Genomic DNA, 24,558 nt, shown 5'->3' on the forward strand with positions numbered 1-24,558 from the left:
CGATATGCTTTTACAAGTAACTGATCAGAAGTTTTCCGTCATCAATAAATATTGTATAATAAATATTTAAGTTTTGTACTGCCAGAGGAAGCCATATAATTCAGTGTAATATAGGCAATGGCTTCTCATTGGAACCTTTCACTAGACCCTTGTCTCTGTGGTTAGTAGTAAGGTAACTGTAGAATGTAGTTATTAATGACCTTATAATATGTTACTTGTCATGAGAATGCTCAGTGACTAAGGGTCATGTGCACATGATAAGGCAGGTAGGTATAAGGAGTTTTCAAAACAGAAATAATTCTCAAAATATATTTGTTTTTTGAGTTTTCTGTTCCACATTGGTTAGCATATGAACAGAGTGACTTGTGTTCAGTAAACTGTTCTGAATATATCCACCAAAGTGCCACAGTTTCCGATCTGATCACATACGTTACTCTGTTGTATAATTCACACTTCTATCTAATATTTCTGATTAAAAAACTTGAATATTTGGTTTACACAAGAATGTAAGAAAAGAGGTTCATCACTGAAAATATCACTGTCTGCTCTGCTTGTTCTTAGAATTAAAATGTGTTCTCCAAAAAGCAAATATTTACTGGGTAAGTAAACATTTAAAGTGATCATCGGGAGGATTTGTTAATCACCACGCAATTAATTTTCAGGAATTTCTAATCACGCTTCAAGAACCAGTGCCTCAGCCTAATAAGCACGAGGGCAAGGAGTGGTATCATCAGAATATCACTCGCGCTGAAGCCGAAGAACTTCTAAAGAGAGCCCCTGCAGACGGTGCCTTTCTAGTCAGACCCAGTGGAAATGATGTGTATTCATATGCCATATCCTTCAGGTAACACAATTCTAAACATCTCCAACTACGTTCAGTAAAGCGAATGGCGATGAAAAGGCATACTCAAAAGTACACATACGAGGCGCGTCCTCAAAGTAAGTTTCCCTGGGGCCGTTTACAGAAACAAAACACAATTTCATGGAAATATTTATTGCAACAGATACAGCAAGTGTCCAGCTATTTTTCAACATATTCGCCACCGGAATTGAGACATTTGTCATACCGTGGGACCAACTTTTGAATACCTGCGTCGTAGAAGTCTGCCGCCTGGGATTGGAACCACTGTGTGACAACCATCTCCGCCTCACTGTCATTCTCAAAACGCTGACGCTGACCGGACAGGAATTTCTTGAGGTGTAGGAAAAGATGGAAATCACTGGGAGCGAGGTCCGGGCTGTAGGGTGGATGATTAAACACCTCCCAGCTGAACTCCTGCAGGAGACTTGCTGTCCGTCGAGCCGTGTGCGGCCTAGCGTTATCACTGACCGCACTTCACAGTCGGCGGGAGCTGGAATAAGAACCTCCATCTTCAACAGCTGCAACGATGCTACTGTGAGAACGCGGGAGGTGCCGTTAGTGCATGCGCCATGCTACGTCATTGCTCTATCACGTACGCACAGTCGCTTCGCGCAATATAAGGTTTGCTAGCTGTGGGACGAGTGGGAAACTTACTTTGTGGACGCGCCTCGTACTATAGCCCAAGCCAACTTCAGATTTTACCTTTGGCCTTAATTTTCATTTTTTTTCCAATTCAGATTTATTGTGCAAAGGTAATCACACTGTTCAGAGTCAGATATTACTTTTCCTTATGATTCTCTAAACATTCACAGTGAGTAAATTTGTAGATCTTTATGAAGTCTATATTTTTATGCTATGTTCGTTTGTTTTGTTTGTCGCCATCGCCAGTGAAGCATTTTGTAATAAATCATTAAGAGTTTTGATCTTATATAAAGTGGGGTAATACTCGCTCAGTTTTTTGTTGATCTGAACAGACCTCTCTCCATCTTCTTTCTTCCATTCCAGACTCTGATTCGTAGTCTTGTTGCTTTCAATCTGATCCCTACAACATTCTTATTAACTTGCCTACGTCCCAGTCTGTAAACTTTTACCTTTGAGATGGAGGCAGTTGATTCCGTAAAAATTTTGGTTACCACCTGCATGACTACATAGTACCCAATGTAGGGGCCCTCAGCTTTGTATTTGGAGGTCCTGGGTTCAAATCTCAGCCTGGAAACTGGCTATTATGACTGAGGTTTTTTGAGTTTTCCTCATTTCTTCCAGGTAAATTATTTAACACTGTGTAGTCGAGCTACTGACAGCATCATTAAATAAATCAACCCTGAAGATCATTACCTAAATTTTTCTTTCGGAAGTGTGCGCGGCTATGCACGTACTGCGGCTTTTAACAAAAATTTGTCAATTGCATTAAATTGTAACTGGTTACAGGGCAGAGAAGAAAATTAAACACTGCAGAATAAAGCAAGAAGGACGTCTTTACACAATTGGGTCAGTTCAGTTTGAGAGTCTTGTGGAACTAGTCAGCTACTACAAGCGACACCCTCTTTATCGTAAAATAAAACTGTGGTATCCTGTAAATGAAGACTTCATCAGAGGAATGAATCCGGTGAGCGATTTGTGTTGCAGTCATGTTGCTGCGTGGTGTTTCATCTGTTTTGTACTCTGTTCAAATCTAATTTGAGAGACTGTCTATAATTTTTGTGGTTTCAGTCAGGGGCGCTCTTTGAAAGTTTAAGCCCTCCCATTTTGTCATTTGTTATCACCATCAAATGATAATAAACATCGCAGAATACTGGTTAGCACATTAATATTAAGCTGTCCACATCACTTCTTCCCATAGTAGTTATATTGAGCACTATTGTTTAATTATGTCTTGTTGGTTTTTCTAGATAGGAGATGTTGATGAAGGGGCTGTATATGGTACACCTGGATACATGGATCCAAATAGCATTGTGCCAAAGGTGAGTTACAAGAGAGTATTATTTTGAAGCCTGAGAAAACAACATTCCTCTTCACCACAAATACTTCGTAACTTCAAGCTGTCTAATTGCATGGAAAATGTTCTGTACCATTTCTATATGCATTGCCTTGTACACATCCTCAGTGAAGAGTTTTGCGCACACAGAAATTTGCGACACTGCTGTGATGCTAGCTGCAGCCATCCAGTAACAACGCCTTCTTATCACTTGTCGCCTGCTGTTAGAGTTAGTTGAAGAAGCTCTGAAAGTTTATCCAGACATTTCAGGACCATTCTTCTTCTTCTTTATTACGCCGTTGACGACATATTATGAACAGGATCCTTCCATCCTTTTCTCTTCTCGGACTGGGACCTGTTCATATACGTTCTTGGCAGATGATCCAGAAGTGGTTTGCCATTGCCTTCTTCTGTGTGTGAATGGAGTAATTGTTGGGATGCCACGGAGGAAAACTCCGTGTTGCCTAGACCACGGCCTTGCCCAACACAAGTTATTAACAATATTAACAATATTATGCATATTTAACTGTTCGTGTTCAAAGTGTTCTTTTGTTTAGGTCACAGTGAAAGCTGTGTACGACTACCAGGCACATCGTGATGACGAACTCTCATTCTGTAAACATGCTATCATCACGAATGTTAACAAGCAAGATGATGGCTGGTGGCGAGGTGATTATGGTGGCAAGAAACAGCATTGGTTCCCCTCCAACTATGTGGAGCTGATTGAACCTCAAGAAAATCGTGACGACAATGTGAGTTGCAATTTCAGTTTCATAATCCTTCTGTACGTTTTAACCCTCTGTATGGGATCATTTTCATAGTACATATTTACCTGGTACAGGAGGAAGGAGTGGGCATTTCTGATGACTAACAGCCTCTCAAAAAATCCTCTGATCAGTGGTGTTTTTGTAGCAGATTTTACATTTCCAGACACTGAAGGGATACCTGATAAATTTGGAACATCACGACGCAATTACGTCGTACTTTCTTCTATCCCTTTTCTCGTGGAATATGGTTTTGTTGTGTTACAGCATCTCACTTCTTCAGTCTACTTAAACATGTGGAGTTCCTCATATGATGAGTGTAGTTTAACACCAATTTAATTTTCATTTTGAGAATGGTCTGTAGTAGTGATATAATTTTGATTGGCCCCGATTCTTTCAGTCATCTGATTCGATGCTTCTGGGAAGTCTGCAGAAGGGAAGCCTTGATATGATGGGGGCAGTAGTAGACCTGGCAGTAGGAGGACATCTTGGGATGGAGTGGATTCTTAGAATTCAAAACCCGAGTATGTGCACCCCATTTGAAGTGGCAGTTCCTAAACATGAAGATGCACTCGAGTGGATGGCCAGTATAAAGGAAACAGCACAGTTTGCTAGTGCCAGGGTACGTCGTGTATTGCAGAGAAAAGGCAGTTTTACTGTGATAATTGGTAGATGCAGTTTACGCAGAGAGGAGGGCGTAACTTGTGTGTTATGAGTAGAATTCAACAGTGTGCATTGTTCAGATAAGGAAGTGCCTGAAGGAGATGTCTCTCACCATATTTCTTGTAAAGTCCTGTCTCAGCCGTACTCTAAGAGCTGGTGTTGTCCAACCAACCACCAGTTTGTCAGTGGAGGCTTTGTTCCGTTCAGACCCAGAGCTCTACCTGGAGCAGAAAACTTGTAGTTAGTATAAAGCAATAGTTTTCAGCCGTTCGTACTTCTTTTCCAAAAGACTGAAGTCAGCAGCCGAGTGACAAAAATGTTTCTGCATACTTACATGAATGAGAAAAAGTATGTAAATGTAAAAGAGTATTAATGTAAAACTCATTTTCTTATAAGTATTAAAAATATATTAAAATTGACCGTCAATCACAATATAAGATTAAAATATCATTTTACGTTCCTTATCGAGTATTCGATTTACATGTGGAACATTTACGACATGTTTCGGCTATATATAGCCGTCATCAGGTGTTATATTATAAACTTTTTAACTGAATTACTGATTTTTACTGATATTTAATGATTTTTTAGTTTTCATTTTTCTTATCGTGTTCTCGTCCTTCATATTGTATCTTCATCGGTTGTTGTGTCGCCTGTCACTAATATGATTGTATTTCGTAGTGATGTCAATGTTGTGTTTATTGGACCAAGAAGTAATATCGTAGCAGTATTAGGAGAGATTGGAGTTATACTGTATCGGATCGTGGCTGGTTAATAATAATACTTATAAATCACAATATGACACATCTACAATATCTCATTTTCTTATATTGATTATTGGTTACAGACAAAAAATAGTACACTGTAATTATTTAAACTTGTTAGTGTAGTGTCTTAAAAGTAGTGATTGTCTGTCAGCCTTGCCTTTGGATGAAATTGTTATGAAGTTTGGGGACTAGTTTTTTTTTAGTCATCTTTGGAACATGGACTTCCACTTTACATAAATAATAACTTAACACATCACTAAAGTCTTTGAGGTTCTGATATTCTTTTAGCATTTTGTGTCACGTAATGAAACCATACAAAAATCAGTGGGCAAAAAGTTTCATGTTTCTTAATCTTTATTATTAGCGTTTCAATCTTGAAACATTACGCTTAAATCGAGGGGTATTTTTTTGAGTAAAAGTGAATACTAATTATACACTGTTTTCTATTCATGCTGTGACTCTACATGTTTGAACAACATTGAGTCGCATTATACATGTTATTCTCTAAAAGTTTGTGACAGTGGTTAATTCATAAATAATGAAATTATGTTAGACATTTTTAATTGTTTCAGATGATCTATGATGTACTTAATGCTGTAGTTACATCTTTAGGTGACTGTCATTGAACCTGAATCTTGTTTGTTTTATTTATATTTTATTTAATGAGATAGTATCTGAAACCATATGACAATTAATGAAAATGAAGTGGAAAGACATAAAATAAGGTAATGTTTCTATATTTGCTTGAATTAAATGGATAGGCAGTCTCCAGGCCGAGAATTATACCTAAAGATGGGAGTAAAGCCAACTCATAAAATGCTATTTATATTAAATAATCTTATGACAATGGACAGTGTCCAACATAAGAAGTACGAAGGAATGTGCATGTACCATTCATATTTACAGGAGACCCAGCACAAAGATTTGGAGAGGCAATGGAGGATAGCAACTGAAATGTCCAATCTCATTATATACTGTCGTTCTGTCGCCTTTAACGCAGAGAAAATTAGGAAGAATGGCTTTATCTTCTATGAAATGTCCTCATTCCCCGAAACAAAAGCGGAGAAACTTATCTGCCAACAAGAAAATAAATTTTTCCTAAAATATCATCAGGTATGTAATACTTCTTGCTAACTCTTTCTTCATGCCGTCAGTGCTTAAATTGAAAATTATTTATTTGGTATTCATTTTACTTGATTGTATAGAATTGAAATATTTCATAATAATTCAAAAAACCCTCATCTTCAAGACTACTGAATAATTTATATATTTAAATACATATATAACTTCTTAATTTATGATTTTGTTTTTTCTTGTAACTGAATTTTATTTAAGTAGTTTAATTTTCATGTTCATATGTGCTTCCATATTTCCACATGGCAGGATGTGACTTCATGCAGCTAAATGTTCATAAAAGATTTTCCTTCCTAAAAGGAAAGCAAGCTAATGCAACTGTATATCTTAAATAACAAATTAGTATTACAAGCTTTAGCATTCAGATGATGGACTATCTGTCTCAAACATGTAATGGAATGCTGAAGCTTGTATTACTGATTGTTGTGTGAATATGACAAATAATAATATTAATAATATCATTATTTAATACATGTAAAAATAGTATTTGTTTAAGATAGCCACATGAAGTGCAGACATGTTACGAGGAAGAAAAACACAGAGAGAGAGAGAGAAATGGAACAAAACCACTAGTGTCATTGTCTTTTGCAAATTTGTCTTTAAAGAATACAAACCAACTAATTCTCTAGTAGCAGAACCCGCAGGTTCAACGCCAAAGCCCCCCACCGGCCACGATCCTGAGCCAACTCCATCCATTTGCCATCCCCACCTCCATAAGATCCATCTTGATGTTATCCTCCCATCTCCTCCTTGGTCTGCCCAGTGGTCATTTTCCAGAAGGATTCCCTACCACTTGAAACAATACAGGCATACAAAATATTTGTTTACAGCAAAGACCTTCAAACATTTCAGGTGACCTTTAAAAGAGGTTTGCAAACCACCAAACCACGGTATTGGTTCACTGTTTTATAAAGACGTGGCATTTTTGCCTTCGAATTCAGAAGTGTGTATCTGTGTAAATATGGTAATTCCTGTTCATAGAATTCAGGTCAATATAGTCAACTAAGTTAATTGTTTATAAGGTGTAAAGATTTTATGGTGATTAAAACTCATAACATTTTCATGGGTCATCAGCCATATCAGTTTGGAGCAAAATCTGATATATTTTTTTTGGTCATCTCTGTCTCTATAAATGGGGAATGATGTTGTTGCTAACTTTCGTATTAAACAGATCCAGTTTAGTCGTGTGTATCCAAAAGGACAACGCATAGACTCATCAAATTACAATCCCATCCCCTTCTGGAACTCTGGAGGTCAAATGGTGGCCCTCAACTACCAGACTCCAGGTAGGATGACTGCATACTGGTATTTACCAATGTTTTCTATAGAGAAGGGTGCCAGTTCTCATATATGAGAAATACTTTTTAACTCTTTGAAACCCAATGTACCACCTACTTTAATAATCAGTGATCCTAAATTTTGCACACAGTGTATTGATGGTTTTCGTAGGATTCTTAGACTAAACATTTAAGGAGTGTTGTGTTTTCTTTGAGAATGGACTGGATTTTTAAATGTCACTTAGATGATCTTAGACTTGTGTTGTGTCTTCTGGATTGTACAGTCTAAAGTTTTTATGGCTGCAAAGATGTCAGTGTATGTCTTCTGGGGTGTAACGCAGTGTGGTTTTGTAGGTACGTAACCCATACAATGATGAGGATGACGTTATTGGATTTTTAGGTTCCGCATCCCAGAAGACCAACATCGACAACAAACCTTAGTTAACATAAAGTGTTCATCCTCCCATTATTTAACAGTCTTTATGGTAATGTTTAATTATTTGTCTATTTTATGGAGAAAGATACTTGTACCACTACATACCATCAGAGAAGGAAAGATCGGTTTGTACCAATTCTGTTTGAAAAATTGTATTTCGGGTTTTAAACAAATTTATCCCAAGATTCAGAATCTGCCATGATTATCACTTAACATGACATTGCTTCCTACAGCCTGAAAAACAAAGTATATCTTACAGTGTCTTGTGGGAAAAATTGTTTTTAATATAGACAAAACCATATGCATATTGTGAGCAGGTGCCCCATCCTTCCAGGAAAGACATTGCTACATAACGGCAAGATCTGTAGGGCTGTGAATTTTGAACTTGCAATTATGCAGTTTCAGTGTAAACTGACTGCTGACACACCTCACGTTATTGCAAAGTGTGCAGTAAAAGAGTTAATTATAGTAAACAACTGCATGGATGCATCTCTTATTATATATTTTTTCTGCAGACAAAGCCATGCAACTGAATCAGGCCAAGTTTCGACAGAATGGAAGCTGTGGCTTTCTCTTGAAACCAGAGTTTATGTTCAGGGAGGACTTTGATCCATACGATAAGAACACATTAGTGGGTGTGGAGCCGCTCACTCTGTCAATACGGGTAATAGGAGCAAGACATCTCAGCAGATCTGGTCGTGGTCGTGGGATTTCTAGCCCATCTGTGGAAATTGAAGTGATTGGTGCTGAATATGATTCTGGATCCAAACTGACCACAAAGACAGTTTGTAAGTAACTTTGCAGCCAGTTCCTTGGTTGGCAGAAAGTGTCTGGTTGATTAACTTTTCATTCATATGTTGAATTTATCATCTACACTTTATTGGAGTTGTTCCATATGTTTGTTCAGATAGAGCACAATTATTTATTCCTTACTTTCTGTATGAATTATGTGACAAGAACATATGCTGTCAAAATTTTTCTTCCTGTCTGTCAGAGGCTTGGCAGTAGAAAGTTCCATTATCTGTTTGTGATGTAACGCCATATGGACTTGTAGGTAGACATAAATGTTTCAGAGGAACATACCGTCTCCATCTTAAAGGCTGATGATGGAGATAATATTATATTTTTCTGTAATTTCTTTGTGTTAACAGCTCCTGTGATCTTCACGATATTTTTCTTCGTAGCAGTTATTAGTGATCTCCCAAGAAATTCTGTTTTAATTTAACAGGAAGATTCTGTCTGGAGCTAATTCACTCTACTTCACATCATTACATCACATTCCTTGATCAATCATTATAATATTTTCTGCTCACTTTGGTCTTTATCTCACATGTGGTCTGTTCTCTTAAAGATTATCACCTTGAAGATGGTATGTATTTCTTGTTCCCCTTATGTGTGCTACATGTCACACCCATCTTATCCTTTATAAATATAAATAAGGTGGATAGTATAAATTGTGAAACTCTTCATATTGTTAAGTATATGAAGTTTGTTTATTTATGCAGCTGACAATGGGTTTAATCCAGTGTGGAATGAGATTTGTGAGTTTGACGTGATCAATCCCCACTTCGCTCTGCTCAGGTTTGTCATCCAAGACGAGGACATGTTTGGTGATTCAAATTCCATAGGGCAGGCAACATATGCTGTAAGTATTAAGTTCCAGAGAAGGGGTTATGGTATGAGAAATAGGGTAGGTCTTGACTGCAGTTGGTTGATATTTATTGGGAATTCAACTGTCCACTCTCATCCAATTTCTAGAAATGTACAACAAAATTATCCCTGTGCTTTAGCATCATACCATTAACCCCTTGCGGTCTCTGTCGGACTGAGTCCGACATTTAAATATCCGAGTTCCGGTCCGATGTCGGACTGAGTCCGCCACGTATTTTGCAAATTTTTTACATGATCTGGATTTAAACTGAGGCGGAAAAAATGTGTCAGCATATCATTCAAGCCTTCTTCCTTGCACAGCTTCTATCCTAGTTTTCCTGGTAAGACTTTTTGTACCTGATAACAGTGAAAGGAAGCGATAGAGAAAAGTCGTTTTATTCTGACACGTGTCGAAGGAAGCCAGGATTCCACACCAAGTGTTTTGCCATATAGTGAAGTAATATCATCGTGTGTGTAGCTCTAATATTTACTTAGAATAGAAGTATTTTATATCTGATAAAGTTATGAAACAAATATCCCATCTTCCCAGCAGGAAATTATTTTTTTTTTTAATTTCTTTTGGCACATAGAGCAATCTACCACTGACATGTGCATATTCTTTCATCTTCTTATCAAGCATTCTGTGTGTAATGACTTCATAGTTTACACTTCACATTCTGTTTTTTGAAATGCAGTAACAGTTCCCTTGGATAAAGACTGTCAAGGAAAGGATTAAAGAAAGATCTGGTTGAAAACACTTCCTCTTCAGAGAACAGGACCAGCCTGCATGAGTGTTCTAATGAATGTCCTGCCTGGTCTGTTTAAGGTTTTTTTCTTTACTAGATGAATTTGAGTGGTCACTTTATGCTTCAGCTGAATTACCTCTAGATAAAGAACCACCATTACCCTTCAGAGGGAATGCCAGAAGAGTTTTGGAGCTGTTATGGCCACTGCCATGTACACTCGGCGTCAGTCACCCAGTGTGTATCCAGCAAGTACCCTTTTGCCTCCTAACATTCATTTATGGTACATACCTCACACACAACCACGGTGGTCTAGCGGTTAGAACGCTGGCCTTGTAATCCTGGGGTCTCGGGTTCGATTCCCGGCGGTGCCCGAATTTATAACTTGTGTTGGGCAAGGCCGTGGTCTAGGCAACACGGAGTTTTCCTCCGGGGGCTTCCCCGGTTTCTCCGTGGCATGCCAACAATTACTCCATTCACACACAGAAGAAGGCAATGGCAAACCACTTCTGGATCATCTGCCAAGAACGTATATGAACAGGTCCCAGTCCGAGAAAAGGATGGAAGGATCCTGTTCATATGGACCTGTCGTCAGACAGAACACTAAATAATAATAAATAAATAAAATAACCTCACACGCACATGATGTTAAGTTCATTTATCTGTTTGTTCAATTAAATTGAATCTGGTTAGCTCAGTCAGTGTCGTGTCTTGCTATGGAATGGATGACCAGGGTTTGATCCCTGGCGGGGGCAAAGAAATTTTTATATAGGCTCAGCATCCAGACTGGCTCTGGAGCCCACACCTAGTCTCCTATTTAGTAGGTACTAGGGGTCCTTTCCCCAGGGATAAAATGCAGCTGGGACATGACTGACCACTCATCCCCCATCTAGTGCCAAGGATAAGAATAAGTCGCAGTTATACATAACCTCCGCCCTAGGCACCTCAGTGTTGTGTAGTGGTGTGGCTTTGTGTATCATCTTATTTTCATGCACAGAGGATTTTTGCATAACTGCAAGGCAGACTACAAAACAGTTTAAAATAAGATCCATCCATTAGTGGTCATCAAAACAAAACTCTTATTTTGTAAATGTGTGTACGGATTTCCTGCACTGAAAATGTAGATGGCAAAATGTCAGAATGTCATACAACTTTTCCCATTCAAGTATTTATGTGCTGGAGGTGAAACAGTAGACATTTTTAATGTAAACTTTTATTTAGGTCTCAACTCTACGAAGTGGGTATCGCAGCATTCCGCTAAAAAATGCATATAGCGAGGATCTAGAATTGGCATCTCTGTTGGTACATATAAATATTAGAAACCAATTGGTGAGTGTTAGTATATGATCCTTATGTAGTATCACATACACATTATGTTCAGAAGTAGAATTAAAAAAATATAATTTTAAAGTGTGAATTTTTGTTGGGTCTTCTATATGAAATGCTTAAGAATGTCATGTTATACAGAAAATGGAGATTCCATCTTATATAATATATTTTATTCACAATCGCAGATATTACGAGGGCAACGTCTTTGGTTGTGAATAAAGTATATTGTGTAAGACTGAATATCTACCTTCTGTATAACTCGCTAACAATCGCAGTAGGATGTATAAAATGGATATTGCTTTGGAATATATTTGTCACTCTGCATTTACAGTTTTTTTATAAATTAATTTGCGACAGATGCGAATTGTATACGAGATATTCGTATATGAAAGTGGAAAGGTGTAGTCATTTCTGAAACTTTTATAGGATTTGTATTGTTCGCAGTTTACATCTTTATACACATTCTTGACATTATTTACTTTGAATATACAATTTTTCACCCATTACTCTCAGTTTGTTTGTCTGGTAGATTACATTAATCAGTTTTATAGTACAAAATGGTCTGTGACCACTGATCTTTGTTCCTTGGCAACTCTTTAATGCATAAAGCTATCATTATGTGGTACCAAGTCAATAAGTAATAGAACACTAGTAACAGGAATACATTTTTATAAGATTATCGTAGTAAATGAGTGGCTTTATTAACGGTTTATGTAAAAAAATGTCCCATGTTAAGAACAGACATATACACAGATTTGAAGTGTGCTGTTGTGTTGACAGATGGAGATGTCAGTATGAAATCTTGTGATCAAGAATTATTGATGTTATCTAACTCTTTATCCATCAGGAAGGGACAAATGGAATACAGACAAGTTCACTGTCAGTTAGAAGTCCCATAGGAAATACTGAAGACTGCTAATGAATGTCTGTGAAGAGAGCCAGCAATGAAGAGTACTCTCTTAAACTGTTTGTGGTTCACGTTGTAAAATTCTATATGCAAGAAGGTAATTTTCTGCGCAAAGAGGTATGTATAAATAGTCTGTCTTTGCTAGAATGTGATACAAAGTTTGAAACATATTTTTGAAGCCCTGAAAAAATGTGCCATAAGCGTGTTACCTCCTTGGTTGCAATTAATGATTATATTCCGCAATCATGCACTTGACTTGATATTCAAGATCCATGGCTCACATCCTAGGACTGGCTGTCCAGATTTAATTGGATGTTCCTTTTCCCTCAGTTTCTGCCTTGAATATTGAGTAGTACATTAAAATATATTACTGCTGGCCCTATCAATCTATATTCTTAAAACCTTGCATACCGTGCAGTGTATTGATATATAAAATCATGCATACAAACATAACTGTTTATACTTTGAAAAGACACTTAGTGCCAAACGTGTTTCGACCTCAAGAGGTCATCATCAGTGGCAAACAAATTCATATTAAATCATACAATTCATAAGACGACGGTTCGTTATAAAGCCTAAAAGGTCACACTTTACAAAAACATAAAATATGTAATACCACACTGGACATTAATTGCATAAGAGTTGGTATATTATCTAAATTGAGCTACGTAGCTCTATGTCCACTGGCCTAAGTTGACGTTTCCGTTGTTGGTCTACGGTGAGACGTGGTTGCGTTGTCTGTGCCTGTGAACTTCAACGTTGCATGGGTATTACTGACCTTTTATGCTTTATAACAAACCATCGTCTTATGAATTGTATGATTTAATATGAATTATGCAGGTGGGGATGAGATAACATGCATGACAAAGGAGGTGTTGAAAATATATGATTTCAGATGTCAACATAATTCTGTAATTCATAACGTAACAGCCATAAGAACTTTAAGGATTATCATAGAACACGTTTATGTGAAATCAGAGTTTGCACATGGGCCCGCCCTTGTACTGTCTGTGCAAAGGATAGAATGCAACTTGTCAGATGTTATTGTTAAGATCTGAAGAGCTGGCTGCAAATGACTTAGTTGCCAACTGTGACATGAACAGAAGTTTTACTGTTTTGTTCTGTGACAGTTTGCGTATAGTTGTAAGATATCACAAGCTACGAGCTTCCTCGACCATTACAAATACACACCAGCTGAGGCATGAGGTAGGAGGTGAGACCACCAAGTGATGGTGCATTTAGCCTTTTGGCTCTCCTTCCCCTGTCCATCTTCCCTTCTCCTCTTACTGAGACATAGCTCAGACTCATAGATATTTTGCATAATTTATATTGATTTTTAAAATGCTATTTAATTGTATTGTTTTAGTCAGTGACATAGTTCAAAGATGCATTTTACATATGTTTTTTTACCTCTTAAAACCCCTATTTTCTGCTTAACATTGAAAAAAAACTATAATCATTTTTATTTCTGGGGTTAGTTATAAATATATGTTTTTATTTGTATTTTTTTTATTTAAGATATATTATTTTATAGTGTTTATTATTGCTAACACCGTCACTGCCATGGGGATTCGAATAGAAATCTACCCTCTGTGTCAAACTCTTTCAGTACCTTGAAAGTGAAATTATTTTTCTGTAGGTCTCATATTCTATACCAACTCTCATTTTCTTACCTAAACTATCATATTTCTTCGCTGAATGAGCCATTTTACTAATTATGTCCATATAGTTTTGAGTTTTAAAGTAGATTTCTGATGCTTACAGAGAAACTGGCAGGCAATTGATGTGTAACTTATGTGAATCCTTAAAGGCCTGACTTGGGAAGTTTTAACCTTTTGCAATGAATTGATTTCTACGTGTGTGTTCCCAGGAGATTGCATTTTAGGTTTAAATGAGATACACTTGTCTGTACAAAACTATTTTCTGTTGGCCACTAATGAAAAAGGATGTAAATATTTCATAAGAGAACAGAATTACTGAAGAAATCTTATACTTCCCGTCAAGAAACTTCATATCATATCTTATGTTTGTCAGACAGATAATATGATTGGCCATGATGCATTATGTCTTGCTAAATGATGTTCTAAAATCATTATCACCTGCTAGTAACTTTGAAACTGTTAGAGGAATCTATAATGTAATGATACAAAACTGTAAGAACTGATGGTGTGCCAGTAATTTTAAACTATGCGTTAGAATTGCTTTATGCACAAAGCACTTGTGCTTCACGATCTAGGCAATTATTTTTGTAGACAGACATTACAGATTTTGGTGTTAAAATCAGTAGGATTTGAGGTTTTCATAGTGGTGAGTCTGAAGGTGACTGCGTTATGGATTGCTGCATCATAAATGTGATGATGGGGGTAGCAAGGACCTCTGAAACGTCAGTAAACTTCTACCAGATAACATGGCACAACAACCCGGAAGACACCGACCTTCCATGTCAAAATCAGTTTTAGTCTCCTGGAAGTATTTCTACATGCATAAGTTAAGTAAATGTACAGATGTTTCACGAAACAAACGTAACTTAATGTTCGTGCAGTTGAAGTGAATGAAACATGGATGTTGGTAATGCTAATTTGAAACAAGCGAATATTTCTGGGTTATGTACAGAGTGAAAAATAATGTTTTCAACTGAAGATATTATTAGCATTATCAGATGTTAATGTGTGGTTTAGACCTTTTTTTTTTAACTTCAGTCATTAAGTTAAAATTACTGTTCTTGCTCATTGTTTCGAAAGAGGATGCTGGAACACAGTTTTGTTTGTTCATGTGTAAAGTAAGAAAAAAAACACCAGCAAGGTGAAGAAATTACAAATTTAATTGAAATTTTCTGATCATAAAATATTCTTTATGGACATGTAAAATACCTGTCTCATCCTGCTGGTATTTTATGCTGTCTGCTGAAAACAGCGAGTATCCGATTATACTTACCATAAATATTCAGACTGCAGCACTGGTGTTTATTTCAACATTAAGATTAAATATATGAGTTATGCATTAAAATAAAAATTAATTTCATAAAATTTTAAAGATAGTTCACGTGTCAGTTCAAAAATCTGTTGTCCTCTGAATTTTCAGAAATTTTTATGTGAAGTCGCTTGCTACCAATATTATTCATTAATTCTCTTCTAATACTTGGCGTCAATCACAGAACAATCTATTGTCTTAATCTCAGTTTTTTTTACTAAAAAATGTGTGCTACATAATTTAGGGCTTTGTTGTGTCATATGAATGGCAGTTTCACTAAAAGGCTTCGATCTAACTAAATAAGCTCCATGGGGCAGAGTCTTGAAAATCTAATAGTTGCTCAGCTTGTCAAAAATTTCCCTACCTCTTATGTACCTGGAAATTTCACTACAGTCTTCACAAGAGCCTGTCATTGGACCCTGTTCTAAGCCACACATTCTTATCCTACCATCTACTTCTAGGTTTAGACTGAGTGTCAGTAGGTTCCGTTGGTAGCCAAATTAGTCTCAGCAGGAAAAAGTTAAATACCATTGATTTAATCCTTTCAGAAAATACAGCCAATATGAAGTATCTATCACCTTAAAGTCTCTTATCCAAATGGTGACCAAAGATTATCGCCCTAATAAATCACTTGTTAGTGTCTACTTAAGCCTTCAAGTAAATTCTTTGTGATTCATACCTTCTAGCAAAGACAGTTTACAGTAATTATACAACTAGTAAAATTGAATTTTGAAGCAGTGCAGAACATCTAAAAGTAGATGATTAGTTACTGAACATTTATTACTGTAGACTGTACTTATGTTTTGCAGATAAAATAACCTCTACCATAGGATCATTAATAAGTTCTATGTAATCGTATCATAAGAACTGACATAGTAACTACAAGAACAGGTCAGGGGAACTGAAGGCTAACTCACATGTTGGTTGGTGAAATTAACAGAACAGGAGCCACTGTTATCTGCTGCTGTGTTACATGTCTTTCATATTGTATAATCTGCTATCTCCTTTAATAATAATTACAAAATTTTACGTAGGGAGAATTAAGAAATTTATCTTAAAGTATAAAACAAAATTTAAAGAAGAATTTCTTAAACATTCACCAGATTAGAAAGCTTTCATACAAACTTATATAACTTGACGAATCCTAAATTAATAATATCGATGCCTTCCGTAAACTGCTGTAAATTTAAGATATGCTTGATAGTCCAACTTTAGAATTTTATATGCCTCGGATATAAGAAAATGATGATCACTAGTACTGTCTTTACCCAATGACTACATGAAATTAAAAATTTTAAGACTTGAAGAAAAATGGTAGCTACAAATAGAGAATTGCTAACTTCTGACAGTTATATAAATAGTGGTATATAGTATGACATGTATGATGCTGTTTTTCTGTATTTAGGATTTGAAACATTTAGTAACATTAGATGAGGAGTGGACAGACCATAATTTGACCACAAGATGTTCACAGTACAAATTTACTGCCTTAGTTAACACTCTTATTGCCAAGCCTAGAGCTCTTTACTGTGCAAAAGCTATTCCATAAAAACAGAAAATACAAGCTAAGCATGTTGAAAAAATATTTTGCATGAGTGTAGCAGCTCTTAACTTGTATATGAATTCCATGTTATATAAAATTAGCCTCTAGCATCAGGCAGACTGGTTCAAGGCAATACAACAGGATCGGCTTCATCAGCTCAAATTGTTCATTGGCAGGAGAAGTGTTAAGTTTCCTGCGTCACATTTGTCAAGTTCATGTCTTGTTCATGGTTTGTCTATCCCTATGTTAACTACTGATATGAAAAAACCCATTTTAAAGTTATCACTTGTAAGTAAAGAATTGTATTTTAAATTATATTAGTGTGATGTAGATGTTTGTATTGAATATTTAAATATTTTCTAATCTCATAATACTTCTGATCTATATTGTATTTGGTGAAATTGTTGCTGAATGCAAAAGGTGAACTGACAGTGTTTTAATGTTCCTAAGCTGGAATGTCACTGTAGTGGCCTTATTCTATTGGTGCTCTCAGTTCTTGTTCCAGAGAAGAAAAGTTTAAAAATATTTGCTCATTAAAAAACTTTGCATGTTTAATTCATACAGTAATTATTCCTGCTTTTCATTTCCTCTGTGTTTAAATATGGAATATGAATTATGGGTCATAATACTCACAGTACACCTTGGTTTTAATATGAATTTGGAGGTTATGAAGTCTTGGGGTCCTTTGTTTGTGCTCATCCACTTGGCATACTGAAATAGTTTGTTTATTTTGCCCATACCAGTATAAAAATTAAAGAAATGGAAACCTTGTGTGTGTATTTGTGTGAATATTCTTATATAATTTAGACATGCACCTAAAGTAAAAGTTAAACAGTGACCCAAGAGCAGCTATCATATTAGTTACAATTTTTGGACTGTATCCCTTTATCCTGGCAGCAGTGATTTGGACTCATGAATTTCAGTTTAAGTTGCACTAATTAGAATTCTGGAGTAGCATTTATGAAGTCTTTCATAATAATGTAAATTATAAAACTAATATGGCCAATATATAAACCACTGCAAGTGGGAACCAAACTGTTACATAGAGGTTAGGTATTCTTAGTGATTCCCCCCCCCAATACACAGCTTACATAAATTGCTTTGTATATTTTCCTAAGATGTCTTTCGTGAATTAATATTAATATTTCCATTCCATACAGCCATTTACATGTGTTAATCTGACTCGTGTCAGATTAATGTAATAGCTTCTGGTGTATAGCAATGTTGTTGAATTTAGAAATTGTTTGTGAAATGTCTGGTTTTAAACGCATTCCAATATCATGAGCTTCAATCAGTATCATTAAACTTCACAGCTGTCTAATCAGGTTAGCTTAGCACTAATATGTTTTGACCTGTACTACGGTGGTACAAAATTATAATCTTGAATGTGTTGACAAGAGGGTTTTGTGGTTTTCCTTAGTCACTTCAAATAGATGCTGCCTCTCGCATCCTTACCAGTTCATTATACATTATAATATGTACACCTCATTTGTCAGAGTGTAACCTCAGCAATTGATACAGCATTGTTAAGTATCTTATTAAATGGTCATGAAAGTAGGCATCATCACTGACCCGAAACAACCTCAGACTGCTGGGAGTATGTCAGCGAGTTGGTTTTATTTACTTTTTATTATTTTTTTAAAGACTGTCAGCAAGTGGACCCGAGCTGTGGTTCAAGTCCATTCCAAAATTGTTATGCCCTTGAAATGGATCTGATCAGTGCCCCCCCCCCCCCTCCTCCCCCCGTTTCTGGAGCCGTAGTGAATCATTTCACTATGCGCCTCCTAGAATATAGATCTCAAAATATATTTAGTGAGGAATCCTGGTGTTGGAACTATTACTCAGGTTTGATATGGTGCAAATTTTTCTGTGCACAAATCAAAGCCTAGACTTCAGATATATGGAGAATACCAAGTCCTTTTAGTGGGTCAGAGTCCACAGCAATTGTCGCTCATTCTAACCATCCCGTCAGAATTCTAAAATCTTCATGAGTGCTACCATCTCATAAATGGATTCCTCTGCCTCGTCAAGTGAGCAGGGGTCATGCCAGTCTGCAAGACCATGACAAAACGCTGTAGACATATTGTTAAATGAACAGAAGTCTTCTCTGTGCAAGGTTTACTGTGAATATTTTAATGTAGGTTCTTTATTAGATTTTATGAGCCTCTGTAGAATTTGTACATATCTCTTGGAGAAATACAAATACATCCTTGAGGATGAAGTCAATTTTTTCTAAATCTGCACTCTCTCTAAAAGCATTTGATAAAGAGTATTTTTGGGTGCATCCCAATGTTTGTTACTGCAGTTTAGATGTATGCAGGTATTATTTTATAATCATTGACAGCATTTATTATCTGATATGTGTCGGATATATTATAGTTGCGGATCTGTGTCCAAAGATTCTTCGCTCAGCTGTGGTATTTAATGTTTTTATTGTTGTGTAATCTTATGTTACTGTTACAATGTAAAGAATGTAGCGCGCACAACTTATCCGTAACCTTGTTTCATGTAGCAGCCGTGCATTTCAGTTATTGCATTTATGTATTACACATCTAGAAAATTGTTTTGTACTTATTTGTTTTGTTTTATTTGAGTTTTGAATAACAGATATAAAAAAATCATCCTTTATCATAAATCTTTATTGTATAGATGTCAGCAATGCTATTCAAAGAGATGAGGGAATTATATCAAGTGGTCCAGAAAAAGACATCCTGTTGTCACCATAATGAGTATGGATATGAACATTTTATACATAGTTAATTTGGCCAAACATATTTTATAAAAAATTTATATTCTGGTAACTTGTTTGCAAACAGAGTTATAACTTAATAAAAATTGTCATTCCATATTGAAACATTACATTTTACTGGAAATATATGCTGATATGACTGAATTATTTTAGAGATATGATGGATCGGCAAGCTGAATTAAATTTATCATATACTGCACTTAATATTTTTAGACAGTCTTCAGAATATAAATGCCTTCACTTGCTCACACGGTTCCATGATATTTTTTATAATTGTCATAATAAAACCCAGAATTTTTGTAATGAAGTAGCAAATGGTGGCAGTATTTATTTTCAATGTTCAGAACAAAAGTAGCCAGAGACTGTAAGCAGTTATTCTTGTCAACAGCATAACTGCACATTTAAGAGGACTGACATTCCAATTTTTACCGCGTTTTCTACGATCTGTTGTGCTGCCTGGAAAATAAGGCATTGCTGTTATTTCATGTAACAGTAAAGAAATGTAGTGTGGAGGATACCATTTTAAAATGAAAGATAGTTATAAAACATCTCTGCTGTCATGTAGAAATTTACAATTTATTTAGTTATTATATAAAATGTTCAGATCTCTAGAGTGACATTTCATACCAGGTGTATTTCTTTCTGTGCCACCCAGTGTCAAGATAAATTGTAAAGGCCAGGTTTTGATCCGTGGGGATAGTGCTATAAGAACAACTGGTATTTTATTAACTGTCAATTTACACAAATATTTTCTTCAGTCTTCCCTTGTCTTTATATTTATTGAATATTGAAGTTGTGGACAAATGTTTGAAAAATTATAATGTATTATGAAACCCTACTGTCGTGCTATATTATTTTCCACGAGTAAATATAACCTTTTCCAGGCATTGAACCAAAGGTCCCTCACTTTCTGTGAGCATCACTGCTCTATAGTTTATTTTGCAGTTAAATTTCCTTATTCCTTCATAAATTCCTTTTCTCATTCCCTCGTCTACATTTTTTCAGTTAATAGCCAGTGAATTAGTTGCATTAACCATCTCTGTTCTTTCATTCTTTCCACATGTCCATATCGTTGCCACATTTTGTCTGCGCGGAGTCCATTCTGCAAAATCTGATTTCCTACTTTCATTAGAGATTCACATAAAGTCAGCTCCTGATATATGCAATATCATATTTTCTTTCTTGTCTAGGTTCACTAGAATTAACATTTTCTCCATCATAACAAAACCCCAATGGCAAAGAAACAAATCATCCCAGAAGGAGATGGAAACACAAATTCTTGGACATCTTATCAATGCCCGTTCCTGTAGAACATTCATTTACAATAACTCCTTGGATTTGGAATGCTACCATTTACATTACTGATCCCATGTAACAACTCAAATCCTTCTGTGTCACTAGGTGGGTTTTTTTTTTACCTGAGAACATTTTATTAACGCCTTATTTTTTACAACTGAATATTCCAAATAATTTGGAAACAAAATTGTACAGCGCTCTATTGAAAGTTATTAAAATTCTTAACAATACATTTGTATTGCTACAGATGTTGTCTAGCAGTGGTGATATTTTACCAGGGGATCGTTTGAAATTACATATGGGATAATGAATTTTTCTCGGGCTACCAGCCATGTCGGGCGGCTGAATGGAGAAGATGCTGTTTCTCGGTCCTCGTTCTCAGGGTACTTCATTATACTTAGTCACCATTAAAGCTTCACATCATACATATAGGATCTTCATGTGTGCAATGCAAGGATGGTGGTATAGATAGAGGAGACTGTATTTGTTTTGAAGATCTATACAGGATCTGCCATTTAGAAATCTTTTGCTCATCTGCTAGGATTCCATGAGTTTGATTTTTGAAATGTTTTAAATACATTTTACAGAGTTTTTATATTAAACCTCTGTGAAAGATGACTGAGGAGAGGTTAGGTAATATTAAACAGATCTTTGGGAAATATTTCATATGAAAATGTAACTTGGGTTCTCTCATACAAATGAGTATCCTAAAAAGTGTATTATATTAGTCATTTATTCTTGCAACTCTTTATCACAGTTGTGTTGTTGGCTTGAGTAAAACTAATCTACAGGATAATTTCCCACATCTGAAATAGAAACTTAAGTTAGATTGATTAAGAAGTTTGCAACATGAATGTGACAAGTTTAATGAACAGAATTACAAAGTGTTTTTACATTACAGAAATAAGAAATTACACTTCATTCAGCATGATATTGAAATCAGATGGTGTTCGAAAGTAGTTTTCCATGATGAACGTGGTTTTCTTTCCTACCTTGAACAAAGCATTTCTCCACGGTAGCAATGAATGTATGAATGAAATATGCCTTCTAACTTCACCTGCACAGAAACTTTTGTGATAGGTGTTGAAAGGTAATAATCCTTTCATAACGCCAATATATGAACTAGTTCCTTCATGATGGTATATCCTGAGTGGATACTTCAATGTTATAGCAAAGACACCAACATTGAACAGTATAAAAGCACTGACCATTATAAACAGCTCAACATCAACTTTAATTTCATTGAATTCACTCATCCCAAATGTCAAAGGAAAATTAATTGTGGTGTTTAAAAGATACTTATATGCACCAACAACACCCAATGATAAAATACTGATGCTTGAAGTTATTTGTGCCATAGTCATATATGAGGTCATTGGTGCTCTATATATTAATGTATACTCATTAGGTATTTTATCAATGGATTTCAGCCTTGCTTCTGTCTTTTGAGTAAACTGAATTCGACTGAAATGCCTGCATGTTGGATGGAGGGTGACTGGACATCCAGTTAATGTACCACATTGATACGTGACCAATCTTGGCACTGTGATAATGCAGAAGACCCTCTTCAGTGAATATGCATACATCATGTCTCCTATAGTGATAGGAAAGCCAAACTCCTATAGATACAGCTGAGTTCTTAACAGGACCTGCATGTAAACAAACATGGCACATGCTTAGAAACCAGTATTATTTCAAATTATATATAAGTATTACAAACTGCAGTTGTGCTCATATTTCTCTATCACTGTCTGCTATGATAGCATTCAAATTATGCTAGATGCTGTCAATTATTTACATAATTGCTGTAAGTAGAAACTAATAAAAAAAAACAATGATGGTTGTGTCTGACCACTGCATAAAATAATATGCTCGTAAACATCAACGTTTAAGAGTGATTATAAATTACAAATGCATCGGAAATATCCACGCTTTATATTAACTGACAGCTAATCCAAAAAAAAAATGTGACTATTACCTTGGTTTATCTGTAACGTGTACTTTTGTGTCGGAAAAGTGTTAGGTTATGTACTGAGGAAAGCAACTAAATTTAAACTTCTTAAAATCTAACACCTTCAGTGTAATTTTCATTAATATTTAAAATTCTGGACGATTACAGCTATCCCAAAAACGAACTTCACTGCAACGCTATGTGTAAATTCGTGGTCCCACCAATTCCATGGTTGGCATCCATTCTCAAAAACCCTTGCATCGTTTCCACAGATCGATAACAACCAATATAAATACCGAATATGCATTGTGTGAGACCCCAAAAATCTAATCCCGGTAATTTTGTTATTGTGAGATTTCTGGTTCTCAAAGCTGCAAGTATGATAATTGCCATCACCGCCCTATTGGCCTGTTATTGTTTATAACACTCAGGTTTCTTAAAATTGTGAAAGATCATGAAATAAGGACGCCCATTAGGATTAACATTACAGTTACTATATTGGTAAGTGTTTGATGGAGGCAGTAAGCATCTCTGTAACGTCGTAAAACTTCTGCCAGACTACAGAACGCAACAACACGCACTGTTCGTAGGTTTTGAAAGATACCTTCCTGTAAGCATGATTCCCATTTGCAGTCGCTATCATAAAGGCAGAAGACTATATTCTAATTTTCGATACTTGATGATAAAGAATCAGTTTCCTCTCATAAGAGATCAAAAAGGTACTACAAAACACAAATTAGTTTACATAACCTCAACTAATGGTTACAGGACACACATTATTGGTTCACACAGTTCAACTCGAGGTAAGCTAATGGTCAAGAAGAAAATATATATTGGATTTCAGGTTTTCACGGCGCTGAGTCCTAAGTCAGGCAGAAACACTGATTAAGTTGTTTACCAACATGCATGGGTCCACACAGGCCCTGCTGTACCATGGATTACACTCAATCCGCGATATGGTCATGTGAACACGAGCATTCAAGGCAAAATATCTCTTTGGCATGATTATAATCTGTGATATAAATAGAGAGAGTTACTCTGTCAGCGTAAACATTCTGAACACATTCATTCCGCATTGAACATTTGAACTACTACCATGTAGTACAGCTTTCTGGTTGTGCATATCAAACGAAGTTTTACAGTACTAATGATCACGTGTTCTCACCATCACTCCCGAAGAACAACGTGTTATATAGCAGCACTTTTACGTCAAAGCCCTTCAAGTTCCAGTTTCAGAACATGTCCGACATTATATCCAAAGCCTGGTCGCCCGAAAATTGATTTGGTTTATTAAGATGTCATATCTTGAAGTAGTAGTAGTCAAACCGAAGGCTTTGCAGTTCTGAAGTAGCTACATGCTTTGTGGACCCATCTGCGGGGTTTCTGAAAACATCTTACAAATAGTTCTCAGCCTTTAAGTGGAAAAAATGAGCAGCGAATCGGAATTAAAAATGAAAAGAAAATTAAATGTTAGAACAATTGACTTTCTGCGAAATGTGAGATTTTTTTCTAAAAACGTTTGGGGTGGGAAAAAGTATTACC

General features: G+C 36.0%; 2 protein-coding genes across 8 annotated transcripts in view; one reads left to right on the top strand and one right to left on the bottom strand.

Annotated features, from left to right (window-relative positions):
- Positions 1-20,607, top strand: part of sl (small wing phospholipase C gamma 1) — a 33,702-nt gene extending 13,095 nt beyond the window's left edge. For both annotated transcript variants that reach the window (XM_087343895.1, XM_087343896.1), the window contains exons 13-23: positions 663-844; positions 2,291-2,468; positions 2,752-2,823; positions 3,395-3,589; positions 4,002-4,223; positions 5,938-6,144; positions 7,337-7,451; positions 8,394-8,666; positions 9,384-9,523; positions 11,493-11,600; positions 12,448-20,607. In XM_087343895.1, coding sequence (XP_087200021.1) covers positions 663-844; positions 2,291-2,468; positions 2,752-2,823; positions 3,395-3,589; positions 4,002-4,223; positions 5,938-6,144; positions 7,337-7,451; positions 8,394-8,666; positions 9,384-9,523; positions 11,493-11,600; positions 12,448-12,519 — 1,764 coding nt within the window. In that variant the 3' untranslated portion in view covers positions 12,520-20,607. The remainder of the gene's footprint in view (positions 1-662; positions 845-2,290; positions 2,469-2,751; positions 2,824-3,394; positions 3,590-4,001; positions 4,224-5,937; positions 6,145-7,336; positions 7,452-8,393; positions 8,667-9,383; positions 9,524-11,492; positions 11,601-12,447) is intronic.
- A 1,308-nt stretch (positions 20,608-21,915) lies between these two features.
- Positions 21,916-24,443, bottom strand: LOC147874573 (uncharacterized). 6 transcript variants are annotated; one of them, XM_087343904.1, is made up of 2 exons: positions 24,182-24,443; positions 21,916-22,714 (listed from the first exon to the last, which is right to left on the bottom strand). In XM_087343904.1, exon 2 carries the CDS (start codon positions 22,652-22,654, stop codon positions 21,977-21,979), a length of 678 nt encoding a protein of 225 aa, XP_087200030.1. In that variant the 5' UTR covers positions 22,655-22,714; positions 24,182-24,443; the 3' UTR covers positions 21,916-21,976. The 6 variants fall into 6 exon arrangements, with proteins under 6 accessions (XP_087200030.1, XP_087200027.1, XP_087200031.1 ...); XM_087343901.1 differs by lacking the exon at positions 24,182-24,443 and adding an exon at positions 23,915-24,033; XM_087343905.1 differs by lacking the exon at positions 24,182-24,443 and adding an exon at positions 23,919-24,019.
- Positions 24,444-24,558: the final 115 nt, after the last annotated feature.

Source organism: Zootermopsis nevadensis, unplaced genomic scaffold (assembly GCF_977971745.1).
Source record: "Zootermopsis nevadensis isolate Lab colony 2312 unplaced genomic scaffold, Znev_1.0 Znev_ptg000007l, whole genome shotgun sequence".
Taxonomy (NCBI): Eukaryota; Metazoa; Arthropoda; class Insecta; order Blattodea; family Termopsidae; genus Zootermopsis; species Zootermopsis nevadensis.